Source organism: Fukomys damarensis, unplaced genomic scaffold (genome assembly GCF_012274545.1).
Source record: "Fukomys damarensis isolate Sample0158 unplaced genomic scaffold, DMR_v1.0_HiC HiC_scaffold_27, whole genome shotgun sequence".
In the NCBI taxonomy this organism is placed as follows: Eukaryota; Metazoa; Chordata; class Mammalia; order Rodentia; family Bathyergidae; genus Fukomys; species Fukomys damarensis.
Genome location: NW_022900939.1, coordinates 22,277,327 through 22,294,662, shown reverse-complemented (window position 1 = coordinate 22,294,662; position 17,336 = coordinate 22,277,327). Strand labels below are relative to the sequence as shown.

Sequence of the window (17,336 nt, the reverse complement as noted above, 5' to 3'; positions counted from 1 at the left end):
GGGTTCCATCCCTGGTACAAAAAAAAAAAAAAAAAAGGGAAAAAAAATACTGAAGGAAAATTGCCAGAAGTAAACCATTCATTAGTGTACTTACTTACTTAATTAAATAATTTAATTTTTGCAGTGCTAGGGATTAAACCCAAGGCTTTTTCAGTGAGCTACCTCCCTGGCTATTTATTAAAAAATTTTAAATTTGAGACAAGATCTTACTAAGTTGCCCAGGCTTGGCTTGAACTTTCAATCCTCCTTCCTCAGCCTCCCAGAATGCTGGGATTGCAGAAGTGTGCCACCACACCTGGCTCCATTTGTTTTACTTTTTGTTTTTGGTACCAGGGATTGTACATTTGTTTTAAATAACTCATTGTTTATAATTGTTCCATTTTTGACTAGTTATTGCTGTTAACCCCTTACTGTGCCTAATTTATAAACTAAACTTTTATAGGTCTGTATGCATAGGAAACAATGTAACAGTTAGAGGATTCAGTACTATCCTTGGTTTCAGATATCTGCTGGGGTCTTGGGATATATCTCCCATGGATGGGGGAACAGCTGTATATTTTGTTGATTGGAGACAGCAAGTAGAACATAGCAGTGCATTGTATCCCATTGCTTCTGTAGCAAATTAACCATAAATTTAGTGGTCAGAACACCACATATTTATTCTTTACAGCTCTAGAAGTCCCGAGTCTAAATTCAAGGTGGCAGCTGGGCTGTGCTCCTTCTGGAGCCTTCAGAGGGATGTTTCCTTGCCTTTCCAGCTTTTCAAAGGCTATTTGCTTTCCTTGGCTGGTGGACTCTTCCTCCCTTCATACCACTTTCTTTTGAGATCAGAGCTTCTACTCCCCAGTTATCCTGTTGCCTACTCATAAGGACTATGATGACTACTTTTGGGATGTGTGTTGTTGTTGTTAATGCAACCTACTGCATTGGGTTTGAATCCCTGCTCTGCCGCTTGCTATTCATGTGACCTTAGAAAACAAACTTACTTAGCCTTTAGGTGCCTTATTTTCCCCATCTGCAAAAAGGAGATACAGTAATTTCCTCCACCTTCCAGGGTTGGTATGAGGTTTAAATGAGTTAACATGTAAAACCCTTAGAATGTTGTATTATGTGATTTTTTAAAAATGAGTGTTTATATTAATTTCTGTTGACAGTAGGGAGCCATTAAAAGTCTTAGAGTGAGAGTGTGCCTTGATGGAAAGCCTGCTGAGATGCCTTGCACTGGTCTTTTTCCTGAGCCAGCCCTCTTTCCTCAGACACTGCTCCAGTCTCTGAAGTGACTTCTAAGCTGAAGAGCTATGAATTTCAAGGGAACCATTTCCGGGTGACCCGGGGAGACTATGCTCCCATCCTTCAGAAGGTGGTAGAGCACCTGGAGAAAGCCAAGGTGGGACTGGCTGACAGGTGTGGGCTCAGGACTCCTCTGGGAAGCAAATGGGGCTTGGGAATGGAATGGGAAGGTGGCCCAAGGCTGAGGAGCCCTGCTCACCCCCCAGGCTTATGCAGCCAACAGCCACCAGGAGCAGATGCTGGCCCAGTATGTGGAGAGTTTCACTCAAGGTTCCATCGAGGCCCACAAGAAGGGCTCCCGTTTCTGGATCCAGGACAAAGGCCCCATCGTGGAGAGGTGAGGTGCTAGCCTTCCCTTGCCACTTCTTCTGGCCACCCTCCTCCATATCTGCCCTTCTCTTCCCCAGTTACATCGGATTCATCGAGAGCTACCGTGATCCCTTTGGTTCCCGAGGAGAGTTTGAAGGTACCTTCTGGGGATAAGGGGAGGTCAGTTCAGAATCCCTTCTCCCAGGTCCACGTTGATGCTCTCAAGTGTCCCCTAGAGTTCTCCCCTCCTTCCCCTCCACTTCCCTGCAGTAATAACAATAATAATAGCCATGGAAAACATCTTTATAATTTTTTTTTTGGCACCAGGAACCAAATTCACGACCTTGAGCTTGCCAGGCAGGCACAGTACCACTGAGCTAAATCCCCAGCCCCTCTTGGAAAACACATTACTTATCCCATCCCACACTGTCTCATAAAGCTGTCTATATTGTCTGTATTGACTTGTTTAGCAGTTATCATCCTATGAAGATTTTTATCTGTTGGTGAGTGACTAAGTCCAGGAACCTCATGGGGCTTTGAGCTATGCTGGTCACCAGAACACTAAGCCCTGCTTTGCCCATCCCTAGTTCTGTGGCCTTGGGCCTAGTAACCCAACCTCTGAGCATCATGAGGTGCTGCACTGCTGCACTTGGTGGCTAGAGCAGACACTGTGACAGTGAACGTGACTCAGCAGCTGTCATCCCAGGCTGGTGGCAGGCTGCCTTGGGCCCTACCTTGGCCATGGGACCCACCTTCTTGAGGCAAGGCCTTCAGCCTGAGGATTCATACTTGGCTCTGTCCACCCTCATCTTCCCTAGCCCCAGCAATGGAGCTGCCAAAGCCAGGGATTAGCCTGGGAGAAAGGGAGGCACCAGCAGCCCATGGGCCTGCATCTGAGCCATGGATCGAGGCCCAGGGGCTTGAAGGGGACACGAGTTCCCATAACCACAGCTCTGCTACCTGATCCCCTAGGCCCAGGTGTGGGTGATTGTTGTCCCCATCTGTCAGCTCAGGGCCACTGCACACAGCAGGCATTTAATACATATGTGGTGTTGAGTAGGGTGGTGTGGGATTCCTTCCCTGGACCAGGCCAAGCTATAACCCCACCCCTCCCTGCAGGCTTTGTGGCCATGGTGAACAAGGCCATGAGTGCAAAGTTTGAGCGGCTGGTAGCTAGTGCAGAACAGCTGCTAAAGGAACTGCCCTGGCCCCCAGCCTTTGAGAAGGACAAGTTCCTCACCCCGGACTTCACCTCCCTGGATGTCCTCACCTTCGCAGGCTCTGGCATCCCTGCTGGCATCAACATCCCCAACTGTGAGTTTGCTCGGTATCCCCTGAACCCCCAGGAACCGCCCTCCAACATATACCATGACAATGAACCTGACTCAGCTGCTGTCATCCCGCACTGGTGGCAGACTGCCCTGATCTATTCACCCTCCTAGCCTGCTCCTCCTGCTGTCTGTGACCTTTGACCTTTGCCTTTGTCCTCTGGTCCCCTCCTGCTTTTTCTTCCAGATGATGACCTGAGGCAGACAGAAGGCTTTAAGAATGTGTCACTGGGGAATGTGTTGGCAGTTGCCTATGCCACGCAGCGGGAGAAGCTGACATTCCTGGAGGAGGAGGATAAGGTGGGTACCGGCAGCCAGAGAGTCTGGCCTCGGTGATCTAGGAAGGCTGACAGCCCAGACCTGTGGCAAGAACAGCATAGCTTCAGTCCTGGCTTGGTCACTTTCCAGCTGTGTGACCATGTGCCCCTGTGAATCTCCTTTTTCTCACTGGTCATATGTGGAGGCGGTCCCTTCCCCCTCAGGTCCTAGCAAGAATGACTTGGGCTATGTGCCCACTTGCCATGAACACCACGATGGCCCTTCAGCCTGGGGAGACACAAGCCACCAGGGGGTGGGTGGCTGAGACAGGACAGCAGACAACAGCTCTCTCCTTGTCCCGGCAGGACCTGTATACCCGTTGGAAGGGGCCCTCCTTTGATGTGCAGGTGGGGCTTCATGAGCTGCTGGGCCATGGCAGTGGCAAGCTCTTTGCGCAGGTGAGACGGATAGGGCCATCCCAGTGCCACGTGAAATGAAGGGAAAGGCAAACAGACAGCCTTGCCAGCAGGCTAAGGAAGCTTGAGGGACCCCAGGATGGAGCCACACAGATGAGATGACAAGGGGCTGGGCAGGGCCATGAAAGACAGTGTGGTTCTGAGTTGAGCCTGATCCATGGTTGGGCAGCTTCTCTGGATGGGGCGGCACAGAGCAGAGGGGTCCTGGGAAGTCAGGAGCATGTGGAAGGCAGCTGATGGGGCCCCTGCCCAGGCTTTATACACGTTGTGGCATCAGACAGCTTGGCTCCTATCACCAGGCCTCTTGTCAGCCCATCCATATAACAGGATTCCTGACCTACTGTATGGCCTGTTGGGAGAAATAAAAATGAAGGTGGATAGGATGCCCTGGTACACAGTAGCCTCTCAGCAAACCAGTATGTTAAGAGACAGTGTACATAGAGGGTTATGTGTCCCAATTCCAGTTTCCCCATCTATGAAGTGGGGTAATAATAGATCTTCCTTGGAGGACCTAAATGGACAAAGTGAAGATGAAATGGATACTGAAAGATAATTGGCCTGGGGCAGGATGGTGGGGATGGTGCCGAGGCCTCCTGCAGCAGCTTGGGAGAGCACCAGGAAGTGTGTGGAAAGAAGCAGCCAGGCTTCCTGGTGCCCCCATTGGAGCCTCTCTGATTGGGGTCTGGAGATCCTGGCTCTGGGTCATCACACAACTTCCCAAGGTCCCTCCTGTCTGGCTCCCAGATTCCCCTTGTGCAGTGGGGGCGAGTGGCTATTCATCCATTCCTGGAAATCAGGAGGTGGGAGGGATTCTGGGTATTGGGATGGGACAGCTGTTCCTCTAAGGCAGATGAAATGATTTAATCCCAGGGTTCTAGGTGCAGGGATGGACACTTGTACCTCCAAGAGCCCCGAGGCTCTAAGGAGGCAGCCAGTATCCTCAGGGTCGCAGGCAACAGCATGGCAGTGGGCCTGCTGCTTCTGCCATCCACTTGCTGTTCCACACTGACCTTTGTAAGCCACTTCTTGACCAAGGACTCTGGGGCTCTGAGATTCTCTCCTTCACTGGCCCGAAGTTCACGATGACCCTTTTCCTCCAGGATGAGAAAGGAGCATTCAACTTTGACCCGGAGACAGTGATCAACCCCGAGACTGGAGAGCAGGTGGGGACAGCTTCTATAGGGCCCAGGTATTGAGAGGGTGGGCAGAGTGGGCCCTGATTCCTCGGTCTCCACTCCCAGATTCAGAGCTGGTACCGGAGTGGGGAGACGTGGGACAGCAAGTTCAGCACCATTGCTTCCAGCTATGAAGAGTGCCGGGCCGAGAGTGTGGGCCTGTATCTCTGCCTCAACCCCCAAGTGCTGGAGTAGGAGCAGCAGGCATGGAAGGGTGGAGGTAGGGTGTCACCCGGGAGGGCAGAGCCACCCTCATCATCCCTGTCTCCTGCCCCTCCCCCAGGATCTTCGGTTTCGAGGGGGCTGATGCGGAAGACGTGATCTATGTGAACTGGCTCAACATGGTTAGGGCAGGGCTGCTGGCTCTTGAGTTCTACACCCCAGAGGCCTCCAACTGGCGGCAGGTAGGGCTGGGTAGAGCTCAGGAGGCTGGAGGGATTCTGGGTGTTGGGATGGCACAACCGTGCCTCTAAGGCAGATGAAATGATTTAATCCGGACTCCATCGCTAGTGCAGCAAGTCATGTCCCTGCTGTGAGAGCATCAGTGCCCCTGACTGTGAAATGGGGGTAATAATTTCTCCTAGCTACCCTTTGGGGTGAATCAGATCAGGTGATTTTGGTGCCATGCTTATCAGTTCACATACCATGTGCCACTGTGTACACAGTGCTTATCACCTCATGTGAGTTAACTGTTGCTCTCAGCTTGGGCTCCAGAAGGTGGGCACTCTTATTATCCTTACCTCAGAGATAAAGAAATCGAGACAGAGATTAATTAACTTCCTGGTAAGGCATAGCCAGGACTCAAATGTACACGCCTGCCTCTATGGCCACCGAGTTACAATATATGTTTACAAATGTATGGTTTATGTCATCAAAAGAATATACATTTTAGCCAGGCATGGTGGGGACATGCCTGTAATCCCACCCCTGGGAGGCTGAGGCAAGAGAATCACAGGTTCAAATCCAGCCTGAGTGAATTAGCAAGACCCTGTCTCAAAATTTTAAAAGCCTAGGGAGCTGGGGGCGTAGCTCAGGATAAAGGCCCTGGGTTCAATCCCTAGTACTCAAGGAAAAACAAAAACTCCCCAAAAAACAGAACTATACACTCAAAAGAAAAGAATATACATTACAGTTTCTAGAAACTTAGGTCTGTGTCCTGGCTCTTCCTTTACCATCTTTGTGACCCTAAGCAAGTACTTCACTTGTCTGGACCTCTTTTTTTTTTGTTATCTGCAAAATGCACAGTCACATTGTTGAGCACCAGCAAGACGGGAGAAGAGAGCTGGCCATGGTGCTGAATACCTGGACTCCCAGCTACTCTGGAGGTTGAGACAAAAGGATCACAAGTTTGAATTCAGCCTAGGCAATTTAGCAAGACCCTATCTCAAAAATAAAAAAGGGACTGGGGATGTAGCTTAGTGGTAAATACACACCTAGCATGTGTGAGGTGCTACATTGAATCCTCAGAACTACATTATGAAAAAAAAGATTAGAGAGGAAAAAAGACCCCTCTTTTCTAAATGGCCTCCCTGTCCCCCAGAGCAGCCTGCCCTCCCCATGAGCATAGGTGGGAGGAACAATTTGAGTGGAGAGGAGTAGGCAGAAAAGAACCCGTGGGGTGGAGGAGAATAAAATGATAGTAATAACTGACAGTTAGTGAACATATACAATATATCAGACCATGGATCAACACTGGCTGCTGGTTGTAAATGACTCCTTTCTCCTCGGCTTGGCAGGCTCACATGCAGGCCCGGTTTGTGATCCTGAGGGTCTTGCTGGAGGCTGGCGAGGGACTCGTTACCGTCACTCCCACCACAGGCTCTGATGGGCGCCCAGATGCTCGAGTCCACCTGGACCGCAACAAGATCCGGTCAGTGGGCAGGCCTGCCCTGGAGCGGTTTCTTCGGAGGCTCCAGGTAAGTGAAGGTCTCTCCCCTTGGACTTGCCCAGTCCCTGCCTCATTCCCCACCCTATATTAACGTGTGCTTGTGATTAGTTCCTTTGCTCATTCAGCAAGTGATTAGAGCAAGTGGTTTCAAGTGCTGGGTTCTGAGTTTTTCAGATGGTAGTGAGGGAAGGTAGACAAAAAACATGCAAACAGTAGGTGAATAAGACCTTCTTAGTGCATTCCTGTAATATCTACACTTGGGAAGCTGAGTCAGGAGACTCTCAAGTTTAAGTCTTGCTGGAATGACTTAGACCTTGTCTCAAAATTGAAAATTAAAAAGGGCTGGGGATATAGCTCAGTATGAGGGCCTTGGGTTCAATCCCTAGTACTATACCTTCAGGTCATGGTAAGAGCTATACAGACAGTAGGATACGATTGTAAATGAGATTGGAAAAGAAAGGAAGAGCTAGTTTTGCCTCTATGGTCAAAGTGTGGTTCCTGAACCAGCAGTATCACATCACCCAGAAGCAGGTTACAAATACACATTCTTCCCAGGCTTCTAGAATCAGAATCTCTGGAGGCTTGGACTCAGGAATCTGCACTTCACCAGCACTTCCGGGAGTCCAGTGCTTATCAGAGTTTAACCACTAAGAAACTGCTTTTTTCTAGGTTTTTTTTTTGGTACCGAGGATCCAAACTTGGGCCCTTGCACCTGCAAGGCAGGCAGTGGAACCACTGTGCCAAATCCCCGGCCTGAAGCTGCTTTTACCTGTACAATACCTTCCACAAGATCAGAGTCCTGTTGGTTCTATAGAAATCCCAGCCTTTAATTCACACATCATAAATTTATGATTTATGATACATGATTTTTAAAAATCATGAATCACAATATCTCTGATTTTCCTCCTATTTCCAGAAAGGATTTAAAGCATTTTACTATAAAAGACATATGTTTAACCATTAAAGTAAAATAAAATTAGAAATTAGCAGCTGAGAATATAACCCTGTAGTAGAGCACATGCTTAGCATGTGAACCCCTGGGTGTGATCCCCAAGACCACCAAAAAACAAATAGAAATTAAAACATCACTAGATGGCAAAACATAATGTAATTTAGTGGGAAAAGTAGTCAGTAGTTTAGTTAGTAGGAATGGAGCAATTGTGTGAGAGATGACCACAGGTGAAACTGGACTAGGGTATGTGGGAGCTCACTGTATTGCCTTTGCAACGTTTTATTTATTTATTTATTTATTTATTTATTTATTTATTTATTTATTTATTTATTTTATTTATTTATTGAGACAGGGTCTCACTATGTAGTTGTAGTATGTAGACTGACCTGGAACTCACTATGTAGCCCAGGCTGGTCTCGAACTCACAGTGATCCTCCTGCCTCAGCCTCCTGAGTGTTGGGATTATAGGCTTTGCAACTGTTTTATAAATCTAAAGTTACTCCAAGGTAAAGTTATTAGTAGTAACAAATCAGAAGGTTAACTGCAAATGGCAAAAAAGAGAGAGAGAGAAAAATAAAATTCCCAAATCATTAGATATACAAATTGCTAGGCCAGACTGAATTAAATCTAAGCACTGAATTAACACAAAGCTTTCTGGATGCCCCTGCTAGGGGGACTGTTGGGCCCCTTGGGCCTCTGTACAGCATAGTTTTCAGTTTCCTCAGGAATAATTTTATGGAAATTATAGAATATCGAATCACTTTGGGTGTGGCTATTTGTGTATTAGCCTCCAGCAACGCTAAGAACACAACCAACCACGGAACAGCAAGTAGGGAAAGACTTCATTCAGCCAGGGGTCCCAAACCCAGCCATATTTTAGGACCGCCTTATATTATAAAAATTGGCAAGGGCCAGGGATTTAGCTCAATGGTGACACTGCCTGCCTTGCAAGCACAAGGTCCTGAGTTCAATCCCAGGTACCAAAAAAATTGGCAATATCTGGGCATCAGTCTCTATTTCTGGTTTCATAGAAGATCTGACAACAACAGACTGAATTCCCACATGACCAACTGGCAGGAATTGAGTGATAGCCAGTGTTGGGACATCACATGGGCTCTCTAATTTGCCTGGGTCCTCAGTGAGCCTACTCATGGATTCTGTATTCGTGAATGTATTCATGAATTCAACTAAGCACACATTAAAAATATTCAGGGTGGGCAGGCATGGTGGCATATGCCAGTGATCCCAGCACTCTGGGAAGCTGAGGCAGAGGGATTACAAGTTCAAGGCCAGCCTGGGCAATTTAGGGACTTAGCAAAACCCTGTCTCAAAATAAAAAACAAAAGGACTGGGGATGTAGCTCAACGAGAAGGCCCTGAATTCAATCCCTAGCACTATCCCCCAAGAAGACAAGATATTTGGGGAAAGAATTTGTTTATGTATTGAACATGTCATTATTTCCTAAACACTGTAGTTTTTAAAGGCATGGTGGTGGCCCATGCCTATAATCCCAGAACTTGTGAGGCTAAGGCAGGAGGATCTCTGTGAGTTCTAGGCCAGCCTGGGCTACATAGTAAGTTCGAAGCCAACCTGGACTACATAGTGAGATCCTGTCTCAAAAAACAAAATAAAACAAAGCAAAAAACAATGTAGTTTTTAACATTTACATTCTCTTCATTATTATAAGTAACCTATAGATTAAAATATACTAGAATGTGTGTGTTGTTATATTCAAATGTCTTATATAAGGCCCTTGAGCATGCGTGAATTTTCGCATGTTCAGGGGGTCCTGGAACCAATCCCCCAGAGACTATACTTGCCTGAGTTGCTTGTTTGAATCCCATTACAGTGTACCTGGCTCCCACTGGCAGCTGTGTTGCCAGCTTCCTGTTTGAACTCCTGGGTTCTGAAATGTCAGCTTGGTAAATATGAATTCAGCACCTCATGGATATTAAGTACTATCAAAAAGAGAAAAAGGTGGCCAGGGATTTAGCTCTGTCACACCGTGTCTGCCTTGCAAGCACAAGGTCCTGAGTTTGATCCCTGGTACTGCAAAAAAAAAAGTCCTTTTTAGTCCTTCTCCAGGAATTCCCAGTTAGTTTTGTTTTTGTTTTTTGAGACAGGGTCTCACTATGCAATTGAGACTGACCTGGAACTCACTATGGAGCCCAGGCTGGTCTCAAACTCACATCAATCCTCCTGCCTCAGCCTCCTGAGTGCTGGGATTACAGGGGTGCGCCACCACACCTGGCTCCCAGTCAGTTTTATTTGTTCCACTGCAAGGAAAAGTCATTCTATCTCTAAGTCTAAGAAGATGGACTCTTATCTAGATAGAGCCCTAGGTTCAGTCCTACTTTGCCACTTGCAAATGGGTAAAATGAACAAGGATCACAAAATATTAGATTTTTGGCAAAGAACCAAATAGACCTCCTTGAAGTAAACTAGATAATCACTGAAATTTAAAAAGGTGGTTAATAATAGGCAGAATAAACAGGGTTTTTGTTTGTTTGTTTTTTGAGACAGGATCTCACTGTGTAGTTCAGCTGGGCTTGAACTCACTGTGTGGTCCAGGCTGGCCTTGAACTCATGGCGGTCCTCTTGCCTCAGCCTCCCAAGTGCTGGGATTACTCCTGTGCACCACCACACCTAGCTCTACACAGGTTTTATATTCAGCTGATGATAAATTATTAAGCTTGTAACAGCTTTCTGGCAGTGATAATCTCCTCACAAAATATGACTCTCGCAAATGTCTTCATCCCTCTCCAGAAGAGGAGGAGAGGAAACACAAGCACCTGCTGCAGAGCCCGAATTTCTACTTCATGAATGTGAAATGCTTAGGATGCTATAAAATGGCCTTGGTCTTTAGCCACACACAGACAGTAGTTTCGTGTGTTGGCTGCTCCGTTGTCCTCTTCCAGCCTACAGGAAGGAAAGAGAGGTTTACAGAAGGACGCTCCTTCAGGAGGAAGCAGCACCAACAGCACCTTGAAGTGGAAACCATCCCAATAAATACGTTCTGGATTAAAAAAAAAAATCAGAAATAAATTACAAAAGATATAATAGAGGTTAGGAGGGAGGAGAGTGTGAGAAGGTCTAATGTATGACTAATTGAAGTTACAAGACAGAAAATGCTAAAAGCAGCCAAACACATCACCTAAAAAAAGGATGATAATTAGACTGAGAACTGACAAAGATACAGAGGAAGCCAGACAACAGTGAAATGACATCTGCCAGGTGCTGAGAGTAAGTAGCTATCAATACCCTGTAAACTGAACTTTTAGCAAGAGGAATGAACAGGCTGGGGACACAGCTCAGTAGTAGATCTCTTGGCCTGGCATATACAAGGCCTTGGGTTCTATCCCTACACCAGGAGAAGCAGATGGGGGAGGGAAAGAATTAAAGACTTTTTTGGTGTTTATTGTTTGGTTTTTTTTTTTTTTTTTTTTTTTTTTTTTTTTTTTTTTTTTTTTTTTTTTTTTGTTTTTTTTTTTTTTTTTTTTTTTTTGCTTGTTTGGTTTTGTTGTTGTTAGGCAGGATCTTATTATGTAGTTCAGGCTGGCTTTGAATTTACAGCGATGCTCCTGCCTCAACCTCCTGAGTGCTACAATTACAGGCATGTGGAATTAAAGACATTTTTAGACAAACAAAAGCAGTTTGCCATTAACAAACCATCTGACACAACCTCTACAGGGTATAATTTAAGGGATAAACCTGTTCACCAGGCCTACAAGGATGTTCAGAGCAGTATTTCACAAATGACACAGATTAGATCTGTGGGTGTGGTGCAGTGGTAGAGCTTGTACTTAGCATGCAGGAGGCCCCAGATTTAATCCCCAGCACCACTTATACATAGAACCAAAATAAGCACGAATTATCCATCAACAGTAGAAGAAAATAAGTTGTGGTGCTTTTATGAGTGGAATATGATATAGCAGTGATAAGGGGGAACTATAGCTTCTTGTGTTAGCACAGATGAATCTCAGACACAATTTAAGCAAAAGAGGCAAAACTTGTTAGGAGTGTTGATGTACGCCTGTAATCCCAGGACTTGGGAGACTGAGGCAGAAGACCACAAGTCCAAGCCCTGCCTAGGCAACTTAGTGATTTCATAAGACTCCATCTTAGAGTAAAAAATAAAAAAGAGCTGGGGTGTGACTCAGTGTGAAGGTCCTGAGTTCAATACCCAGTACTCCCCCACCCCTCCCAAAAAAGACAAAAACTTAAAATAGTAAGTGATGCAGAGTAGAAGTCAAATCAAGGAGATTGCTCAGAAGTGAAAGCAGTGATTTGCTCAGATGGGGTTGCCTCTTGAGACTCTCACATGGGCTCCTGAGAGCATGGGGGTCTCTGATTATCTTTTATGGCAAACACTTTTTTGTTCATATGAAATGTTTTTTAAAAAGAGAGTGATGTTGGGCCGGGGATTTAGCTCAGTGGTTCTGCCGCCTGCCTCACAAGCGCAAGGACCCAGGGTTCAATCCCTGGTACCAAAAAAAAACCCAATAAAAAGAGAGTGATGTAATGCCTGCCTTATCTACACATCAAATGAAGAACATTCACTTCAGTTCAGCCATTTACAGTGACTGAGCACTTTATCTGCATTTCTTCCTCATTCAGCACCACAGTGAGAAAGCAGATTCTATTCCCATTTTGAGACAACACTCAGAGTGGTTTAGTAAATGATCCAAGGTAATACACCCTATGACAGTGAAGCATTTTGAAGACTGCATTTGAGATTGGATAATTTATAAAGAACAGAAATGTATTTCTCACAGTGCCAGGTGCTGGGAAATCTAGGATCCAGGCATCAGCAGGTTCAGTGTCTGGGGAGGGCCACTGTCCTCTTCCAAGGTGGCACCTTGTTGCCACAGTCTCTGGAGAGAAGGAAAACTCCATCTTTGTATGGTGGAAGGTGGTTGAAACCTTTTTTAATGAGGACTTAATCCTATTCATGAAAGAGGAGCCCTCTTGACCTAATCCCCACCTCTTAATAGCATTACATTAGCTAAATCTAAATACCCGAATTTTGGAGGAGACACATTCAAACCATAACCCAGAGGACCCTTTGGGGCTGGGCACAATCAGCCATGGCCCCTGGCAGAGCTCTGTGGATACAAGGTAGGTGCTCACCCCTACATACTCCTTTGTTCCTTCAGGTAATGAAATCCACAGGTGATGTGGCTGGAGGGCGGGCCCTGTATGAAGGGTATGCAGCTGTCACTGATGCTCCCCCCGAGTGCTTCCTCACCCTCAGGGACACAGTGCTGCTGCGAAAAGAATCACGGAAGCTCATTGTACAACCCAACACTCGCCTTGAAGGTAATGGGAGGATTGATGGGGACCATGCAGGGCCTTTGGAGCACAAAGGATGCTCTTGGACCAAAACCTTGGCATCTACCACTGCCACCACCATACACAGGGTCACTCTGGTTGTCAACAAAAGGGAGGCCAGCAGAGCAGGGGTACATGGGTCGCCAGGCCAGAAACTAGAAAATCACAGCTATCAGGTGTCCCGGCATGAGGTCAGGTCAGACAATGAGCTGGGACTTGGCAGACCAAGTGGAACCCAAGAGAATAATGGATTCTGCAGTGTTCACAGTGGAGATCAGCCCCACTATCCCTGTCCTTTCTCAAGTGATAAGTCCATGACAAGTCGGACTAGGCTGCATGGTGCTGTACCTTCTGTGCCCTTCCATTGCTCCAGCCCACTGAGCTCTCCTCATTTCTGTAACCTTTGGACATGCTGTTCCCTCTGCTTGGCATGAGCATCTCCCAGATTGTGCCTGTCTGGTCCTTCTTGTCGTTCAGGTCTCTGTTCAATTGTACTTCCTGAGAGATGCATCTGCAAGCAACTCCAAACCGGCTCTACATTTTGCTTCTCCTTGGCACAGGACAGCAGAGGTGTAAATGTGCAAGCATAAGGCGCTTCCCCTTAACACTCTGTTCTTCATTTTCCACTTAGCTACTTTCTTACCTGTCTTGTTTCCGTGAGAGTAGGGGCAGCATACCAGGAAAAACATACCTTGCTGCAGCATGATGTCCCTTACAGCAGCTGCTCCATTTAGTCAAATCAGTAAATGAAGAAATCCTGCCAGCTCCAGGGATAATGCTATCATTGCTTTAATATGTCTGGGCCTGTGTGAGCCAATAGGGGGTAGAGAGGTGAAAGGGACCCGAGTTGTTCACAGCCCCATTAGAAATGAAATGACATAGAAATAATAATCATACAAGAGAAGCATTAATGAGGTCCAAAAGTGCTCTGGATGCTTAGAAGAGGGAAGATCTAGGGAGGAAGTGATGATTAAGCTAGACCTGAAGGAAAAGTGGAATTTTCAGTAATGATGACGATGATGGTGATGATAGCTAATTTTTGAAGATTTCTAAATAATAAGTACTAGCTAAAAATTTTCCATAATTGCCTTCCAACTACCAAGTGAGGGGTAGTTATCCCCATTTTTTCATCTGGAAACATATGAAAGTGCTGCATATATGCCTAAGGTCATAGAGCTAGTAGGGGACAGAGTCAGGACTTGAACTTGCACCATCTGAACCCAAAGTCTGTGCTCTTAACTACTATACACTGCAATGCCATGGAGCATCAGGTGCTGTGAGTAGGTAGAGCAATTGAAGTGTGGCAGTGGAGAATGCTTCCCGTGGGTACCCAGGAGACCCTCAGAACAGGCCCCTTTAACAGGTGAATAGTCAGGCAAATGATGCTGCTGGTGGCAGCTAGCATTCGTTTAGCACTGGGTCAGTGCATTGGTGTGTGTAATCACCATAGTTCCTTGAGAGATACTGTGCTTACTCCTACTTACAGATGAGGAAACAGTCTCAGACACTGGAAAACTTGCCCATATGTAGACAGAGAAGCAATTACTGGATAGTAAATTCCAGGAGGCTAAGCATTGTATTTGTTTCATCTAAGAAGACGCAGGATGTAAATCTTTATTTTCATGACAGACTGGGGGTGGGGGGGCTGAGTTTGTAGCAATTAACTTAATACTCCCCTATAATATTTTCTTCCTCACAGAGTGATTATAAGGACTAAGATAACTAATCTAAAAGGTGAACAGAGTTTGGGACACAAAAGCTCAGTAAGAACCAGTTGTCCCATGATTACACTGTTGTGATTTAACTTCCCTGTTTGCTCTCCATAACCCAGGCTCAGAAGTACAGCTTCTTGAGTACGAGGCCTCAGCAGCTGGACTCATCAGATCCTTCTCTGAGCGATTCCCAGAGGATGGGCCTGAATTAGAGGCGATTCTCATCCAGCTGGCCACTGCTGATGCCCAATTCTGGAAGAGCTCCAGTGAGGCCAGGTCTGGCCAAGCTTGAGGATATGTGTGACTCCTCCCTGGACTCCATCAAACCAGGAATGTGTGTGACCCTCCAGTGTGTAATCAGGGGGCTAGGGGAGGGGCAGGAGCTGGGACTTTGGTGCTACCTCAGCTAAGAGTGGTGACACTTATTGCTTCCATTTGTCCACACTTTCTGATTTACCAAGTGTCTCGCCTCAGTTCATTGATCTGTGCTGCCATCTATGGAGTGGACACTAGTTGGCTCCTTACATGGTTTCCTAGATGAGGAAATGGCAGTTCTGAGAAGTGACTGATCTGTATCCTGCAGGTGGTATGTGACAGGATGGAGTCGGGGCTCAAAACATTCACCAAATCCACTGCTCTTCTTGTATTACTTTTATAACTAGAAAAATAAATATTAGAAACAACTGTCATCCTTGCAATGTGCATGATTGCTTGCTTTCGCTGCCTATAGGGCAGTGTGATCAAGGCTCTGGGGAAGGAGTTGAGGGATATATTTTGCCAACACCACTTTCCCTCCATTCACAACAGTATGTTTACATTATAGCACAATTTTTTCAGTCTTCCTTTGTTGCATTTCTAGCATTTAAAAATATTCCAGGAGGGCCAGGTATTTAGCTCAGTGGCGCTGTGCCTGCCTCGCAAGTGCAAGTCCTGAGTTTGAGCCCGCGTACAGAAAAAAAAAAAAAAAATCCAAGTACCTAAAAACCAGAAACAATCAACTTCAGTCAGCATCTGCTGTATTGCCCCTAACCCTCATATTTTCTTCTCTGAGCCAGGACCTCTAGTGAGATAGCCAGAAGGGACATGGCCCTTTAGCTGGGCCTTGAAGATGAAGTTCATTTAGGTGCTTTAAACCCTAGCAGGGGCTTCTGAGGCCCTTGAAACCAAAGGCCGTAGAGCCCCCAAACCATACATCACAATAAGTGGGGCTGAGGGACCGCGCTCTAGCGCTCTGCACCGGACAAAGATACCAGTAACATCCTGGCCCAGCTTGGAAAGTTTCACTCCGGAACCTTTGTGAGCAAGCTTCGGGATACCCGGGCTCTACTGGGCTAGGCGCGGCGACGGGGGCGGGGCCGGTTGCCAAGACGACGACTGAGAAGATGGCTGCTAAATCTTCATCCGATTCCGATAGCGGCAGAGTTGAGAGGTGAAGGCTTCCTTTGCCACAAATGTAAAGCGGGTACCTTCGTCCCGGGCTGTAGTTCCTGTGGTTCTTGGGCAGCTCTGGAAGTCCTTGAAAGACTCTTAGAGATCAGATGGGGGAACCGATGACCAGGGAGTGCGTGTGTGCCTGACTCGAGATCACTCGGTGCGCAAATTTGGGGGCCCAGAGTGGGACCCAGAGGTTCTCTATTCCCAATTGACAGACCCCTATGCTCCTTAGACACAAGCACACTCAAAGTTTACCTCCGCACCGTGCGGTGGAACTCACTTTCCCACACTTTCTCCCAACTTTCAGCGATGAGGCCAATTCGAAATGGCTGGACGCACACTACGACCCTACGGCCAACATCCACACATTTTCCTCCTGTCTGGGTGAGTCTCTGGAACCAGGAACTCCGAGTTCTAAGAGAATGGGGGAGTCAGATAATAGTTCCGTGATGAAGCTGGGGATTAAACCCAGGATCTCGCGAATGCTGTGCAATGTGACTGATTCTGAGACTAATGTATGGCTCTGTTTGTGTTGTTTTCCAGCACTAGCAGATTTGCATGGGGATGGAGAGTACAAGGTAAGCAATTGCAAAACAGATGGTGGAGGGTGCCCAGATGTAAGATTTCCCAATGGCTCCAAAGAGGTTTAACATAATCTGGAATTGACATATACAGTGAAAATCATATTTAGTATTAACTTTTCTTTTTTGCTTTAAAAATGAAGAGAAACTTGATTTCATGATGTAGAAGAAAGTAGAGTAGGATAAAATGCTGCTGGAGATTCTAACAAGAAGAAGCCTTTTAATTTACTTATCTTAACATGATTCTTTGCTGGAAGCACAAATCTCTTGGCTAAGGTTGGGCATTATAGTCTGGAGAGGAAGTAAAAAGAGAAAGGAAGTGAGAGTTTTATATCTATCAAGAGGGTATAGATTGTAAGGTTCGCTATGATCTGATAATTAAGCTAGATAATAGGAATGTGGGGGGTCATTATACAAGCCTTTCAGTTTTTGTTTATGATTGGTAATTTCCATAATAAAAAGATAAATACTTTAATTTTGATATAAAGATAAATAAAATTGTAAATAAATATTTAGTCCAGTGGTAGATATGCATAAGGCCCTAGGTTCAAGCCCCAGTACCAAAGAGAGACATTTTTTTTTTTTTTTTTTTTTTTTTTTTT

The 17,336-nt window shown here is 46.1% G+C and overlaps 3 protein-coding genes and 1 long non-coding RNA gene across 12 annotated transcripts in view; 3 read left to right on the top strand and 1 right to left on the bottom strand.

The window, feature by feature from the left end:
- Window positions 1–15,427, top strand: part of Dpp3 (dipeptidyl peptidase 3) — a 23,803-nt gene extending 8,376 nt beyond the window's left edge. For 5 of the 6 annotated variants that reach the window (XM_010635887.3, XM_010635888.2, XM_010635885.3 and 2 more), the window contains exons 7-17: window positions 1,257–1,387; window positions 1,497–1,627; window positions 1,698–1,756; window positions 2,719–2,913; window positions 3,115–3,227; window positions 3,551–3,643; window positions 4,762–4,824; window positions 4,903–5,027; window positions 5,120–5,240; window positions 6,573–6,752; window positions 12,833–14,923. In XM_010635887.3, the coding sequence (XP_010634189.1) occupies window positions 1,257–1,387; window positions 1,497–1,627; window positions 1,698–1,756; window positions 2,719–2,913; window positions 3,115–3,227; window positions 3,551–3,643; window positions 4,762–4,824; window positions 4,903–5,027; window positions 5,120–5,240; window positions 6,573–6,752; window positions 12,833–13,441 (1,820 nt within the window). In that variant the 3' untranslated portion in view covers window positions 13,442–14,923. Of the gene's footprint in view, window positions 1–1,256; window positions 1,388–1,496; window positions 1,628–1,697; window positions 1,757–2,718; window positions 2,914–3,114; window positions 3,228–3,550; window positions 3,644–4,761; window positions 4,825–4,902; window positions 5,028–5,119; window positions 5,241–6,572; window positions 6,753–12,832 lie in introns of all 6 variants that reach the window. The other variant, XM_010635889.3, reaches the window with a different exon arrangement.
- Window positions 3,945–5,523, bottom strand: LOC117283549. Its single transcript, XR_004514589.1, has 3 exons — window positions 5,481–5,523; window positions 4,672–4,755; window positions 3,945–4,010 (listed from the first exon to the last, which is right to left on the bottom strand). It is a non-coding gene; the product is annotated as an uncharacterized LOC117283549 (long non-coding RNA).
- Window positions 10,280–11,085, top strand: LOC117283548 (40S ribosomal protein S27-like). The gene has a single exon (XM_033756853.1). It carries the CDS (start codon window positions 10,496–10,498, stop codon window positions 10,718–10,720), a length of 225 nt encoding a protein of 74 aa, XP_033612744.1. The 5' UTR covers window positions 10,280–10,495; the 3' UTR covers window positions 10,721–11,085.
- Window positions 15,428–15,690: 263 nt separating the features above from the next.
- The window catches only part of Bbs1 (Bardet-Biedl syndrome 1), a 17,105-nt gene continuing 15,459 nt past the window's right edge, over window positions 15,691–17,336 (top strand). The window contains exons 1-3 of one of the 4 annotated variants that reach the window (XM_010635877.3): window positions 15,691–16,148; window positions 16,461–16,537; window positions 16,697–16,731. In XM_010635877.3, coding sequence (XP_010634179.1) covers window positions 16,479–16,537; window positions 16,697–16,731 — 94 coding nt within the window. In that variant the 5' untranslated portion in view covers window positions 15,691–16,148; window positions 16,461–16,478. The other 3 variants (XM_010635875.3, XM_010635876.3, XM_010635878.1) reach the window with 3 other exon arrangements.